The following is a 16,684-nucleotide window of genomic DNA, read 5'->3' on the forward strand; positions in this document are numbered from 1 at the left end:
AGCAGAAACATTTAAAAATAGTGTGATTTGTCTCTGAATTATTATGGATCAAACTGGAGAATAAAACTTCTAGAGTTGTAGCAACAGGATTATTCTACTGATCACCCAGCTCAGAGTGTCGGTGTGATGTTTCAGTATGCACTGCAGTTGCATGATCTTCCAAGGTGTAAACCATATTATTTTGGGGCATTAGATTTCTTCATATGGACTGGAATAACCCATTGGATCATATGTCCTAAATTTGAGAAATGATAGTTTTCTTACTGTGAGCACCCTCAGTAGAAATTGATCTTGTCTATTCAAGAGACCAAGACAGAGTGAGGGAAGAAGTATTGGGAAACTGTGACCACTGTGTAATCACTTTTGAGGGATATTTGAAGACTCCACAGGTGTTGTCGAAAAAGGACATTTTAAAAGCAGACTTTCTGAAAGGGAATGAGATCACTTAAGAGAAAAGGCTAAGGGGTGAATTAGGCAAATATTGAATGTATACTTAATGTACATTTCAGAAAGGGAAGTACAGTATAAAGGCATAGAAATGATTCTGCTATAGGTTTATAAATACTAAAGGTTAATAAATTAAAGTCTAGGAGATAGAGGCCTAAATGGTTTAATAGATCACTAAAGAAAAACAAAAGGAAATAAAAAGCTTCATGGAGAATATAAAATGGATCCAAAGGAGGCAATGAGCTGCAAACAAAAACCCTGAAAGATATTAGAAGAGCCCAAGAGAGTGATAGAAAGATAATAGAACAGTGGGACCTAAAATGAGCTCCAAGTTTTTCTTTTACAATATCACAATAAAAGATCGGTAATGAAATAAATGTCTCAGATATACAGTACAAATGGTTCTGTTGTAGAAGACAAAGTGGCGATGGCAGAATTTCTCAATGTTTATTTCATAGAATTGTTCAAAGAGGAGGAAACTAATGACATGCCACAGGTTAACAGACAGTTGCACTCAATTCAAAACCATTTCAGTGTATTAGCCATAAAAGATAGTCCCTTTAACTGATAAATTTGACCAAATCACCTAGACCAGTAGTATCTACCCAATGGCACACAAAGAAATGAGGAGAATTATTCATAGACCACTACCAAGGTTATTTTGAATGCTTCTTAAAAAAACAGGGATTTTTGCCTATTGACCGAATATCACAAATTAAAAACGTTGTGTGGGGGGTGCAGAGGCAGGTAATTAGAGATCAGTCCGTTTGTCTCTGTTAAATGTACAGGTAAATTCAGAAAAATGGTAGAACCAAATTGAATAGCATCTATGTTAAAAAAGTAGTGATTTGGAAAGGTATAACATCATGCTTAACTCCTAGATTTAGATTAAGTACTGCAGTGACTTTGGGATATGTGACAATATCTGATGGAGGTTCATGAAGTTTTTGATTAAATGCAAGATGAAAGATTTATCCTCAAGATTTACTTTCATGTCCCTGGTAATCTGTGCACATAACCAAATGTTTAAAGTTAATAAGGAGAGGGCACCAACCTGTGTAAGGGCATCAGTGGATAACACAGCGGTTAGTTTTAGGATGGCTGCTGGTCTTCATTTGCATCAAAGATCTACACATTGACCTAGTCAACAGATGTATCAAGTTCACAGATACAAGAATAGGTTCAGTACTCCAAATGTTTGAATACGAGCTATTACACGCATGAAGCAGGAAGGTGTATTTCAAATATCAAAAGTGTGACAATTTGAAAAAAAAATGGGAATTTCATGTTTTGAGAATACAGTATACTGTATGATCTAGGAGTTTGTTGACTCATTACTTTCTTTAACCAGACAGATATATTTTATTGTCCACTACTGTGGAAATTTGTCTTTGGCTTCATCTAGAAAAGTACAAAATACAGAAGCAACACATAACACTCATGTTAAATTACTGTACATGAAATCACAACAGTATGTAACACATAAATAAATTGATAAATAAATAGGTAGTGGGAGGTTTACTATTCTCATTTATTGATCAGTTTTATTGCAGAGGGGACAAAGGACTTCTTATAAATGTTTTTATTTGAATTTGGTCCCCTATACTATCTCCTTGATGGGAGAATTATGAATTGAGAATGGAAAGGATGGGTGGAATCCTTCTGAGAACTGTGTTTTCCTGCACTTTTCACAGTCCTGGACAGCGCAGAGATGAGATGATGAAGGCCATTTACATTCTTAGCTAAATTAAAAATGTGATAATAATAATAATAATTGCTTACACTTATATAGCGCTTTTCTGGACATTCCACTCAAAGCGCTGTACAGGTAATGGGGACTCCCCTCCACCACCACCAATGGTGATATGAAATCAAGCCATCTTACTAGTGTTCTATAGGTTATTTCAAGATAAGTAACATTAAAGTCATGTAGTGCATTATCTAGACCTCACTTGAAATACATTGTTGTTTTTTTTATAAAAGTACCAGAGCAATATTGGTGCTCTGGAAGAACTGAGCAGCTAGACTCATTTGGGTGCTGTCACTGTTGGATGTGTCACCTTTGTTGAGACCCATAATCTTTTTTCTAAAGATACAGCTCTGCAGATTGTTTTCACAGATACATTCTTTGTATATCTGAGCTCATCAGTGTTAATGTCTTGGTTATTATGAAGTTGTAAGTGAAAGTGCTTCCTGCAGAATTGTTGTTCTGAACTTGCGCACGTGTTCTTCAGGGCACGCTGCTGTGCTCTCACTCCTGCGATGGGCTTGGAGGCATTCATGCTCTGCGCTGCAGTATGTAATGTGAGAAGCTAGATGCGCAGACACTTGCTGACTTGGTTTCTAGCACGCCTCTGTACCTGCTCTGTGTGAAACGTTTCTCGTGCTCCTCCTGCAGTGCAGCAATCAGTGAAAACTGCTGAGGACTCAGAAATGGCTGTGCTAGGCAATTATACTTTAATCTGTTTCCTTCCCTTTCACAGTACAGGGGCATGTGGCTTTGTGCACTATGCACATTCCCTGCTGGGACAGAAGGATGGTGGTAGTCTGCATTCATTGCATTGCTTTGAGAAGAAACATTTTTTGACCAGATTCTCTGTTTACTTCCCCCATTACAATCATGCGCTGTGCTTTTTTTACTCACCCCTTGTCCTTTATGTGGATCTCAAAGGCACAGGCTGGCAAAGTACATATCAATGACTATTTTTTTGAGAGCCTTGGTCATGGCTCAGCATGGGTTAAGTACATTGTAAATGCGTCTCTGAATGCCGGTGGACAAAAAAAAAAGAAGTGGAGAGATATGACGTGGGAGGGTTGAAGGGTCAGTGCTGTGATTGATTTTGACATATTGTCATCCTCCCTGCCACGGGCTCCATGTGGTCAGTCGCTGTCCTGTCAGGGAAAGGGGAGGGGGGAGAGAGGGACTGAGGAAAAAAGGGATGGGGAGGGGATTGAGGACAGCAGCAGAGGGAAAGGGAGATGGATAAGAAGAAGGGCCTTGGGCATTAAATCATGAGCTTGACTCCCCTATCTGTAAAAAGGTCATTGGCAATTACAGGCAAGCATTTCGTGCCAGTAAACTTTGCTGTGGTCCATCAGGTATTCAGAATGGCTTTTGTTTTTACTTCTCCACCTTTCCTCAAGCTGGATACTGAGGCCAGGCTATAGTTCTGTGGATGTGGCGATGCTCCATTACCGTAATCACAAAAAACAAGTTGACCAACTGCTCTTCCAGCTGTGTGCTGTACCTGTTTGCTGTGTCCCATGGTTCGGGAATAAGAGTGCAGCCCTACCATGTTTAATAATAATAATAATAATTGCTTACACTTATATAGCGCTTTTCTGGACACTCCACTCAAAGCGCTTTACAGGTAATGGGGACTCCCCTCCACCACCACCAATGTTTCACAGATTGAAACGGCACACGGCAGGAAACCTGTAAGTGTAACTTTAAAAAAAGCTTTCTCATCCATGACATGCATGTCGGGAATCCTGCTTCACCGTCTGTAGATTCTACAATGTCTCCATTGACATCTAAAGGGAACATCCAATGATTTATATTGTTAAGTCCCACAGTGACCTTTTTTCAGTGTTGTTTTACCTTTTGTGATGTTCATAGCAGGGCTATTTTCTGTTGGACTTAGCAGGTGTGTAAAATGGCAGATACCATTTATTATAAATTGTGTGCACCTACCTGCACTATCCATGAGTATCCATGACTTTTTCCAGAGTTTTTTGTTTTAGTCCAGTTAATATGATTCCAGTTGTATTTTAGTATTGTAGAATATCCCCCTTCACTTTTATTTCTGCTGTGCTTTTTAATGCTACTTTGTCTTCTATTCTACTCCCATCTCCATCTTTTCCTTTCCGTTTTCTCTTTCTTCTTCTTAAATTGAAACAGAACTGAACACTCTGCTTGTCTCCTGTAGTCAGTCTGAGCTGTGATTTGTCACCTTTTCCTTCCTCTAAAATATTTACAGTGTGATGGTCATTTTCTGGGAAGTCCGCTGGTTATCTGTTGGTCCCATGATAGAGAGAATGGGAGTATTTTTATAGCATGTTTTGATGTACTGCATTTTTTTTCTTTTGAGGCTGCTTTAGGGCCTTCTTAACTGCAGTTTTATAAACATCTGTCATACCTGGCTTATGTTGGCCAAGCCCTCCTCAGAGAGTTACTCCCTGGTCATGTCTGTATTCCTGCGGCATTCACAGGAGTCACAAACAAAAGATGCTTAAGTAAATTCTTTAGCTTAAAAATGTGAAATGTACTGTCTGTATGGCCATTATTGTTTTGTCTGTTTATTCTTCATAAATGCAGTCTTGCAGTCAAACCATTTATACTGTAGATGTTTCCAGTTTACTGGTTAATAATTGGGTTTAGTTGGACAATGGGGTGCATACTGTATACCACATAGGATGCAATATTCCATCTGCAAGGAAGTTGAATTTTTAACCTGGCCTACAAGTAAAATGTTATAAAATGTAAAGGAATAAAATATAAGAAAACAATTTTGGCCCCAAAGTGTGCTGTAAACAAGTAGCTCTGCAGTTTGACTTAGATTACATCTTTAGTGCGCAGTGCTTCTGTGTCATTGCATTGCATTGGTAACTGCTTCCCTGATGGGGATACCCATGTCAGAAATTGACAGTAAGGCATGGAATCTGGATTCCATGATGTCATTATTGCTTATAATTCTAAATCGTATCTAATGCACTGCATTCTGTGATAAAGCAAACCACAGAATGGGTTGTTATGCATAATTCTGGACTAGATTCTGCAACAGTGGGGCTATATATTGATGAGGATTAGCAGATCTAATAAATAATAACCTTAGACCTTAGGAGGTTTAAATGTCTTGATAACTTTGGTAGTGGTGTTTTACTGGTGGGACAGCTGTTATATGCAGAATTACCTGAAAATTAAGGTTCCCTTAACATACTGTATATTGTGTTTTGCGCCCTGCTGTCTAACAAATGGAACTCAAGACCCATTGCAGAAAGCAATAGCAGTCTGTTGTACAGTCCGTACAGTCCTGGTGCGGTATGAAACACAGCTTGTGTGGATGAAGGTGTATTGTTGTGGACAAAAGGATTGGCCTAATTATTGGAGCTCCAGCCATGCCTTTTTCTCCCACAGCCGTCTCTTCCCAGCCTGTTTGTTCCTCAGGCTGTGCTGTGGCCCAAGCTGCATGGGTGTGAGAGGATGCAGAGCAGGGGGTCTCAGGGCGCTTGCTCACCTTGACAGAAAATGGCTCATCAGAGTTGGCCACAGTAGATGGGTATTGTGGGTGAATGGTCATCAGTTCCCATATTTAATATCGCCTCCCCTCCCCAACAGTCACCCATTCACTGGTCTCCGTAATCCAGTGTGCACATTCCTCATGCTAATGGCTTTCTTTGTAAGAACCACCTCAGTTCATGTAGGCCTTGAGTTTAAATTGCTTTTTATTAATTAATGTATTTTATGTGGTTTTTTTTTTTTTACTTTGCTACACGGACTGCCAGACTGTGCATTACTGCTGATTGAACCCCGCCCCCACTGATAGCTGAATCATTCCCTAATTTTCAGAAACGCTCTTGTTGAACGCTCGGCCAGCTTTCTTATTTGAAAGGCTCTTGGGAAAGCTGCCCGTCTTGCTAAAACCAAAGGCCAGCATGGGATGTATGGTGCACTGAGACCCTCATTTCTAATGGAAATGGTAATGTGAAGGTTTCTTCCGGCCTCTCATCCTGCATGTAAAAGGTGCTGATTTATCGACTGTGACCCCAGGTCATAATGGGAAGGATACTTAGAGATTCAGATTGTAGTGCAGCAGGACCATACTGCCAACTTGGGATAGTCAATACTCCATTCAGGAAAAGTGAAGTTTACACTTTTCTGGCTTTCTTTGGAAAGAATACAAATAGTCAGAGCTTTGGCAGAAAAGCTGTTTTTCCTGTGTCCAAGTTTACAACTCTTTCTTTTTCATTTCAGCTAAAACTTTCAATTAACATTCACTTATTAAGAATATAAATGCATTGGATATGTTTTTCCTTTCTCAGGGTGTTTTATAATGCATGATTAAAGAAACACTTGATTCAAGATACAGTGATGTAAAATATTACATGACCTATAAACTAATGCATCTGCCCATTTAATTTAAGTAATGAAATGAGCTGAGAGCTTGGTGCAAGAGTCTTGAAGATCCAGTAGCACTCCAGCAGTGTTTGCCCATCTGTCTTACAGAAAAATGTGCATCAACTCCAGAACATACTGTAGGAGCTGGATGCCCTTTGTTGGGCTCTACAGGACACTTACAGTACATTTGGTGTTTGCACTGTAGCTTTTCATCTGGGCTAAGATGTAAGAGGCTTCTTACACCTGTTTAGTCAAAAGCCACGGATAGCATTGGGCATAATTTTGAAATTATACATAACCTTAACCTCCAGAAAAATTAATGTTAATCATGTTAAATTTAAAAACATTTTAGTACAGTATGTCATTGTGTAGTATTGTAATATACTGTGTATATTACACGGTAATAGTCGCTGTGGAAACAGTTGATGAATCTCAGCTGGTGCAGCATACACTGGTAACCTGTGTGCCAACAGCAGGCTGTAACTATCTTTGCAAAAAGTTCCTTACTCCGTGTATGATAAATAATTGGGTTCTTTTATTTTGCACTGATGCAAAGTTCTCCAGATCCAGTTTTGACTTGGCTTCTGGCATTCAGTGTGTGTTATTAGTCTCCTTTCCCTTTTTCTCCGAATGTCTGCAGTACAGCGGGGGGGGGATAGCATTGATGTATGAGCTCCAGCAGACTCTGTGACATCCTGTGTGATTGCTGTAGTGGAGAGAGCTTTGCTATGGCCATTGCTTTGAGCAGCTTGATCAGCTCACGCAGGGAGCTCAGCCGGAGCTCACTTCTTCCTCATCCCTCACCCTGAACCTTTTATTTAATTACTGTTTGAAGAAGAATTGCTTTGCCAGAATTAAAGCACAGGCTTTCTTTAGTAAGGAATGTAAGCAAATATTACCTGTCTTCTTGACTACTAATGTGAGTATGATGATGAAAGAATTCTTAGGGAAAGGGGGAGTCAAAAGTGGCACCTTCAGAACCATTCCAGCGCAGGTCTGTGGTACAGTTGGATCCTGGGCTATCGTGTTTGAGTGAATTCATTCTCATTTAAGCTGCCAGTTAAATAGCTTTGGCTTTGTCAGAATCCTGGTGGAATGGCCTCGCAGGCAGGCCTTTCCCTGTCCATAAAGAGTTCTTATCTGGTTCCTGGATTCCTGCAGGCCTTGTGTGCCAGTCTTCGCGGGTGGCAGGACTCCGTTGAAGTTGACAGGGTGTAATCTAACTAGGACACATGGCTTTCACACTTTGAGAAGGATTCAGGACATTCTCATACTGCTCTTCCCATAAATAACTCGGAGTGTGTTAGTAAAAACTATGAATTCACGGCTTTGTTCCAAGCGCAGGTTGCAAGCCTAGTTGACAGCTTGAGCTTCTCCTCCATAAACTTCTATCACTGTAAATTTGCCTGGCATTTTGTCAGGTTTGTTATTTAAACCATTTATTTACTGTGTTTTGTCCATGGCTTGTGTCATGTTTTCCTATCTGCCCTTGCTTTTTGTATATTTGACTCCTGGAAAGTTTTGAGAGTGACACAAGTATTATCTTCTTGCTACCTTGTGCTTTTCTGCTTCATTCTGTACTCCTGCTGCACAGGAAGAGAACTGCAGCCTTTGTGGGCTGGTGTCACCATGAGAAGAAGGTCTCAGTGAGACAAGACACCAGTGTCTGGAATCCTGCACGTGTTCCTCACAGCACAGTGGACACTTCCCTGTGACCAGCCCGTGCCCTGCTTTCCCTAAAGAGATTAGAGATCTCCAGGGGGCAGTGTAAAGGCTGTGCAGGCTGGTGTCATTAGGCTAATACTCGGATTACAGGAGGGATTAAGGCTAGTAGACCACTGCTGTTAACTCAAGCTAATTTCACAAGAGCCTAGGGGAGAGTAATCCACCAGTGGTTAAGTTTTAGTAGGACTGCTTCAAATATCCACATGCACATCCCCTCTTACTGTGGTGTGGTGACTTGACAGGGAACATTTTGAAGCATTGAGTCCACTGGACCCCTAGTTTAGGATTACAATATCTTATTTGAATGTACAGTATATCATCTGAAAGGATCCCAAAGCTCTTTAAATACAGGAGGAGACCCACATCATCCATCAAGAGCAGCTCCCACCTAGTTGACATGCAGCATCAATTACTATATGTGCCAGCAGCAGCCTTTCTCATCAGGTCAGGGGGAGAAATGAGAAGTTGCATCAGCGTCTGAATGAAGAATCCTGTAAACAGGTAACAGCAACTCCTTGGTCTTAGATGATGCCACAGTTTTAGACATACTGTACATATTGGTATCATTTGTCTAAAAAGGGTTAATCTGGTATAAAACCTAAATTAAATGTCCACTATACCATTTGGAAGTTTTTAGGTTATTATATAATACTGTATGTTGTGTGATCCAATGTACGCTCAAAATGCCACAGTCCCATGTAAAAAATCAGTTCCTTATCAGGAGACTGCAATAAAAAAACTGGTGACATGCCATTATAAAGATGCCTTGGAATGCACAATTATTTACAATACTCGTTATCTGTTTCAGCCAACGTTTCCGCCTTAAGTTGATTCACTTGGACATTTTAGCCACCTGTTTTTACATAAACTGCTAAGGCATGTCACTGGCAACTGAGCCTACTTCAAGCAATATTTGGTTTGTGTAAGTAAGCCAGAGTGTATTCTGCATCTGCTGTGCATAGGGGACAGATGGATGTCCAGGATATGTTTCCCTTTCCAGAGCAGTTTGCTCCACTTCATGATTTTACTAAATGCAGGGGGCCTTAGTGCTGATGTCATGCAAAAGTATGACATTGGATTTAATATTGCAGTCAGTGTGGGTGCGCTGTTAGAAAGGTATCAAGTGCAGCTTGATCTACAGATCTGCACGTAAAACCTGAACTGGATGAAACTGCTGTGCATTGTGAACTTCTCTGTTTGCTTGGCTAACACTGGAATGGAGATTTAAGAATCTCTTACCCAATCAGACTTGCACAAATTGAATAGACAAAGCTGTTATTCTGGCTCCATACATCTCTGTGTGGAAAGTGCTGCAAGTGAGGTTAGCAGCATGGAATGTCCTCGGCCCAGTGTTGACTTGTATTCCTAAGCCCTAAAGTGTTGAAAAAACTGAAGGGGATGCAACAGTTATGTAATAAGAATGTTGTCTCCATTCCTGGATGTGAGCTGACGCTGCTCTAACTGCGCTGTTGTTATCTGTCCCCAGGGTATCCATACTCCCTGGACCCTCCACCTCAAGACTTTCTTTCTGGTAAACTGTTTTGTTGAATAAGTACATGTTTCAAACTATTAATCGCCTAATAAAACTCCAGTACTTGTTTTGTTTTTACCCATAGCAGCTCCAGTAACATCAGCGTCATTAATAACGAGCAGTGTCATCCAGCAACATGCTCTGCTTTGAGCCTGTGGCTGTGCCTGTTAGTAGCTCTTAAGACTCCATTCACATTCATTCCCTTGTTCCCTTGCTTGTCTGAGATCCCTTTACCTGTGAGTCTGGTGCACCCCTCCTGACAATCAAGCATGTCTTCACCTGAATTGGCATCTCTTGCTTATTTAGTAACAGACAAATGTAAATCCACCCCCTCAAGGAGGTGGCTTAATGCTGGAGGCAGCAGCCTAATTTTTCAGAGGTGAGTCTATCAACTAACAATGTGCCATATGTATTAAGTGCACTCATCAACGCTTTTTTATTTTATCTTCATTTCCTTCATTGAGTGTGTGGCGTGTGTGAAGAAGCAAAATGTGCATTTACAGACACCCCTGACAAGTTATGCTTTCCAATCACTGCAAGATATAGGGAGAATGAAACAGCACACTGGAGCCTCTTGAAAATATGATCTTTAATGTTACCTTTTACAAAAGGCAGAAAATCAATCACTCTTTAGCATGTTATCCGCCTGTCCTGGCTAGGGGATTTATTCATTACTCCTGGATCACTGTGTGATTAGACCAGTCGGCCAGCTGCCCAGTTACTCCATCAATAATGAGGTTATAATGCTCAATCCCAGTTCAGACCTGCAGTTTCTGCCCTGCTCCAGTGCTGGAGTTTCAGGCCTTTCTCAGATTTGCATCTGAGTTGAGAGAAAATGTCCGATGCATTGGAGAGCTGGTACTGGAGTTTGGATAATTGGCTCATGATTCTTCCTACAGTATGTTGCAAACAGCTATAGTAACACCCTGGCTGTTTTTGACCAGTGAAAGTTTGAGGTGTTTCCGTTTTCAACGCCATCTTTGGCACGGAGGGCGTGGCATGCACCACCCAAAGAGCCACTGCAGAAATAATTTTTCTTCCAACAAGACCTTTTAAGGGCGCTACATAAAATGTTGTTATTCAGTGCCCACCTTGGTGGTATTATTGTCACACATTGCAGAGCCAGTCATATAGCAGTGATGCCCCAAGACCTTATAGTAACCACTTTCTGAAGTTATCTAGCACAGCTGAAGTAACGCATTTTCCCCCCCTCTACCTTGTACCACCAACAGTCCCAAACAAGGGGAGGCCAGTCGACGCGTTTATATCATGTTTTTGCTTGTGCAGTAGTTGGTTTAACAGAGGATGTATTCCATCTGCTTTGTAATGTTTTCTTTGCCTCCCACATGGTTTTTGCTTGTGTTATCTTCTTCGTGGTATGCTCTTGCCTCTAAAATATTCTTTTTGCCTTGACTTTGTCAGTGCCTTTGAGGATTTGATGCTGATGTGAAATCTTGAAATCAGAATGCTGGCTTGAAAAATGTAAAATCGTGTGTCACTGAGACCTCAGCAGCAGGGAGTGCTGGTGCTTTCCAGTGGCAGGTGTCCTGTGTGTGAGCAGGGCCTGTCTGACAACACTGTTTGGAAAGCATGGCTTTTCGTTCTTCATTTGCAGGTCATCTGTCTTCTTGATGAAAGCGATAAGGAACGAGCTGATGAGGCAGTATGTTTAATTGCCTGCTGTACCTTTTCTGCTGATTGTTAATTTGCCCGGTTGCTACTGCGGAATTTAGATTAAGATCCGACATTCATATAGTAAAAAATGAAGTGGAATTGTAGTTTTAGATTTAACATGGTGGCCTGATCACAAAAGATCGCCAATAATCTCGATCTCAGATGATCAAGAACGATCACGACAGAAAACATTCTCTTCATAGCAGAGTTCAGCTTTCTTTGCTACATGTAGTTTTGACCAGGGGCACAGTCCATGAATGCATTAATCTTTCATAAGCAATACATTAATCTATAAATAATACAAGATGAAGGTTTGATTAAAATGTTATAAGTGTGCACTGACAAGAGTGATCAATGTTGGCAGAGTAAATCAAGACATCATATTTTATAACTCAGACAAGCACATTCAACACTGTTAAATGCCTAAAGTTTATTAATGTTCTGATTAAGGTTTATTATTGATTTAAAAAATGATGGCTCATTTGGTACTGTATGTTCTTCTTAAATTCATTGAATCCCTGTGTGAGAGGAGAAGAAGCAGAATAACAATGAACTGACATGGTTTTTGGAAGAGTGGCATATATTACAGTTTCCGACATTTTGAAACAGCTCTCATTGCCTTTCCTCAAAATATTTGAACATATTTCTTTTTCTGAGGTCCAATGAGCATAAATATGTGTTACTATAAATTAGAAGAAGTAAGGCAGACTGAGCTTAGACAAAAAGATGATTTGTGGATCTGCAGTGCATTTAGGGAGCTCAGTGATTAATAATTGATGTGGTTCTTTCATTGATTGATTGATCAGTCTTTTGTAGTACTGCAGCACAGTAATGCCATCAGCTAGATGCTTTGAAGAACTGTAGCTGTATGTTAACAGCTGACATCCCACATGAAATCTGATTTCAGTACTGCTCTTTCACATTGTAGGGGGAACTCAAAACACTGCCAAAACCCTGAGCTTAGGCCCTGTCCCTTGAAAATATAACAGTTGCTACAGATATAGACATGCAGTTCCTAACACATTGTATCAACTGTATATGGCCATAAACTGCATGTCATAGTATTTATGGGGTTGGGATAACCTGTGGGTGTCAGCCTCCCCTGTTGCTTCTTGTTTTACAACACACTTTGCTTACATGCATAGCTAGTTAAATACTGTATTTATCTTGTGCCACAACTTTAAATTGTCTTTTCTGCAATAGTCTGTTTCCGTACAGTGGCCATCCATGTGCATTAGGAAATCTTTCTTCTGACAATCTAACATGCCAAATTTCAGTGGTTCTTAAATTGGCTAATAGCTGCTTAGGTACTGTATTCATTAAGGCGTGTGTTTATAATAAAGTAGATTTAAAACAACTCTTCGGATTACTTGAAATGATGTCAGTTATATACTATATAGAATACATTCAAGTAGTACCTGCAAATATTTCATATCTTAAATCTATTTTTGTGTCATCTATCCTCCTTAATAAACATGGCAATTGACTGAAAGGTTGATTTTGTTTGCTCTCAATATTATTCTTATTCAGTTAAATAGTCCTAAACATCCATTCACCATCAGAAAACAGCTTATTCCTGGTAGCCCAGAGCCAGAGGTTTGGGTCCACTGTAGAGGACATGTCCAGGGCTGTTGCAAGCTGGATGAAACTCGAGCATCTGATGAAAACCTAGCTTCTGGCTTAACAATATTAAAAGTCTATCTAGGCAAGTTGCTGTCTCTCTGGAGTCACAGCAGGATATGTTGGGAGTTCCCAGTATAAATCAAGTGATATCATACAGTACATTGAGAACAGGTGCAGTGGGGACTGAACACTGTTGATGCATGGTGGAGTTTACCTCTCTGGTAAAAACAAAGTTTGCATGGGGTCTAAATATTCCACCTGTACACAGTGTATCTATGGTCGCCATCCTGTTATTTAAAAATGAAATGAAAAAAATGCTTGAGTCCTTCTGACTACATTTTCCTGAAGAAATAGGAGGCAGCCGGTTGACATATCCAGATTCAGATCAAGCCCCAGAGCTATATTAATTTCAGTAGAGTATGAGCCATTTCGCTCTAAAGAATCTGTCAACAACAGTATAAAAACCAAAAATATAAATGGGGAACTATCACCTCTTTACTGGAATCTGTTCTTCATAAGGCAAACACTGCCAGTTCCAATTTACAAAAGAACCGAGATAAGGAAAACCAAATAATGAAACAAATAAAATAGCTTTCAGCTTACCTAAAGTTTATTCTTAGAATTACGCACTTATTTTAGGAGTTGTGACTTGTCAGTTCTCTCTGTGTCTACCTGCGAAGTCTTGAAGATTTTCCCAGCATCCCTTTCTGTCTTCTGCACACTTGGACCATTTGTGAATAAGAAACACATGTACGCCAAGAGAAAATCCCATAACTGATGGGTTCCCCTTACAGCTTTCCTCCTGAGTTGGCACCTTGGCACTTGCTGTGCAGTTGTCCCTTGTGTTTTCCTGCATTTGTAGCAAGGAGCCAGCATATGAGAGAGTCTGCTAGGGCCTCCATCCGTGTCCTCTCAAAACGCCTTCTTAAATCTTCATCAGTCAGACTCCCTCCCCAGGTCGTGAGCTCATTTACCTGTGTGGTGATTTGCTCTAGATGTCCTTGCTGCCAGGGTGCTGTAATAAAGGGACATTAACAGATGACTGGGAAGGCAGCCCTCGTGCTAATGACTTCTAAAAACACTGCAAAATTGAGAAAAATGTCCCAGCAGCCTCATTTTTCATACGTCCATTATTGTCTGTACATACTATATTGCGCTTAAAACTTGGAGCTGTGTTCTCATTAAACACCTTAAGCGATAAATGCCTTCACAGATAAATATGACCATTTGCAAATTTCACGTGTATCTCCAGTTTTTGCTTGTTTTTGTCCATTTTAAATAATTTGTTGTAGAAGGTGAATTTCACCAGCAGTGTAAGATGAAACTGAGCTCCCTGCCTTTGTTGCAGACCATCTTTCACACTGAATAGACACTGAACACAGCAGGGTTACTTTGCTGCTCAATCAGACAACCGCGCTTTTATTCTCATGTCCTCTTTGAAGAAAAAAACAGTCTATGGGAAACAAAACTAGAAATAAAATAAACCATATTTCATGCATTATTACAGTGCACTTCTTTTTCACAGTTCGGTTCGTTGAACATGAAAATAAACCTGTAAATTGTTATTTTCAGTAGACAATAGAAATCAGGGCTCTTTATTTTGACTCACAAAATTCTAGAACTGCAAATACCAAGATACTTTAAAAAATGTATTTTGGGCAAGAAAGGCAATACCAAAATAAGCTGGATATGGTACAGTATTAGGATTAGTGACTCATCAGGGGAGTCGTGCATTATCTGTCTGTCGAGCAGGTGTGTCACAGTCTGCCTCATCTCCAGGTCACTTCTCTCCAGCTCCCAGACCGCAGCTGCAGGACAGCAGTACGCCCAATAGTGAAACCTGCAAAGAGGAGGAAGACAAATAAGATGCAGATAACTCTGCTTTGCGTCCTGTGTTACTTTCCCACCAAGAAGTGTCACTCTTGGTGTCCCATAGATCTGACAAATTGGCTCTATGATCTTCCATAACCTTGACTTTTTGTTTCATGTTGCTGTATCTGACCTTTATTTCTCTCAGTTCTTACCACTGGTGAGCATGGGCTCTTGATGGGGAAGGATTTAAGTGTCACGTACTGCCACAGACGTGTGCTGGGTCATTTGTTTGGAGTGGTGTACCTGGACCAGTGGATCCCCTCCTATAGTTGTGGTGCTTTGGAATCCTTTGGGATGAAAACTGTAATCTGAATGCAAACAATTATTATTGAGTATTATTCATAGGTTAGGCTGTGTGTTCTCAATGAACTGCTGTAGTCATGTGCTCCTTCATCACAGCAGTTGTCAGAGATTCTGAATTGGATGTACTGTAGCTTGAAATGAACTTTTAAAGCAAAAAAGCAGTCTTTTTCCAGTCAAAGGATCTCAAAGCTCTTCAGAAGCAGGGAGAATCGCTTCACCCCCTTAAGTGCAGCTGCCTCAGGAGGCTAGTGGACCATCCTGTACCACTAGGTCAACCCTCTGTCATTTTCTTGCACAGCAATCGTTCATCCTTTTCTCCTTCTCTCCCTGACCATATTCCTTCTCCACTCTGCCTTCTCCTTCTGTCTGGCTCGACGTAGTGAAGGGAAGCAGTGCTGCTCTTTTGTCTCCTCTGTTTGGAGATTGATATTAGAATTTTATACTTGAGTTATCAAAGCATTTGTCTTTCATTTGTTAAATTGGCTCAAATTAGAAACTTTGCTTCTATTTCATTCAGTAGAGTTCTAGTGATAACCTGCATTTTCTCCTTCTCCTCCTGTGTTCTGGATTGTGGTACCCTGTCTCTCAGCTGCTCTCTGGCTGACAGCCTGATTTCAGCTTTGCAGGGGCATTTCTGTTTTTGCACTGCATATTTTCGCGGCTGATTTAATAAGGTCATAATCTTGTGTTATTGTTTTGACAGCATTATGCAGTATAATAATAAGAGGTCTTGGAACATTGAACACGCTTTTAGCAATGTTATTATTACTCTTACTGCTTTTTTCTGTTTACTTTTCTTGTGCTATGACCGATATCATTAGGGAAAATAATACTGTATGTAATTCAGCATTTTGCTTCTGGAACACATGCAGCCCTTCTTCCCAGAAATGCAGGTTGGGGGTAACTTGGCTCAATAGATTATCTGTTGAAAAACCGCTCTGCTTACGGCTGATCAGGAATGGAACAGGGCCGGGAGGTGACAGAGGCTCTGTGAGTGATTGCTTCATGTCACACCGTGCAGATTGGCTAGGGTGGATGCAGTTCTTTCAGTGGTCTGTACATCTTGTTCCCATAACAGTCCATTTGCTAACATTTCATTGCCGTCAAAGACCTGAATGCCTTGGAGCTACTCAAATGCAACCAAGCAGGGTCTTACAGTTTGGATTTGGTTATGGTGATCCCTTGTTGTCTGCTGCCCAGAGGAGCACGTCAGGCTGCTCCCGCACTGTACGATCTTCTTTCAGACCAGGCAGACCAGTGCGTGCAGTTCTTCAGAGTGTGCTTGTGTGCTGGGCTTGATGCATTAGTTCAGTAGTACTGTACGTCATGTCAGTCAGTCAGAAAATTAGCAATCCTCATGTGCCTGATTTGAATTTGTCCATCCATCCCTC

At 40.6% G+C, this 16,684-nt stretch overlaps 1 protein-coding gene across 3 annotated transcripts in view; it reads left to right on the forward strand.

Moving 5' to 3' along the window:
- LOC148676731 (chloride channel protein 2-like) overlaps nucleotides 1-16,684 on the forward strand; it is a 255,825-nt gene that overhangs the window by 89,683 nt on the left and 149,458 nt on the right. For 2 of the 3 annotated variants that reach the window (XM_088612070.1, XM_088612051.1), the window contains exon 3: nucleotides 9,777-9,821. The exons of the other annotated variant lie outside the window; for it this stretch is intronic. In XM_088612070.1, the coding sequence (XP_088468196.1) occupies nucleotides 9,777-9,821 (45 nt within the window). The remainder of the gene's footprint in view (nucleotides 1-9,776; nucleotides 9,822-16,684) is intronic. 3 annotated transcript variants of the gene reach the window in all.

Source organism: Lepisosteus platostomus, chromosome 2 (genome assembly GCF_059453375.1).
Source record: "Lepisosteus platostomus isolate fLepPlt1 chromosome 2, fLepPlt1.hap1, whole genome shotgun sequence".
Classification (NCBI taxonomy): domain Eukaryota; kingdom Metazoa; phylum Chordata; class Actinopteri; order Semionotiformes; family Lepisosteidae; genus Lepisosteus; species Lepisosteus platostomus.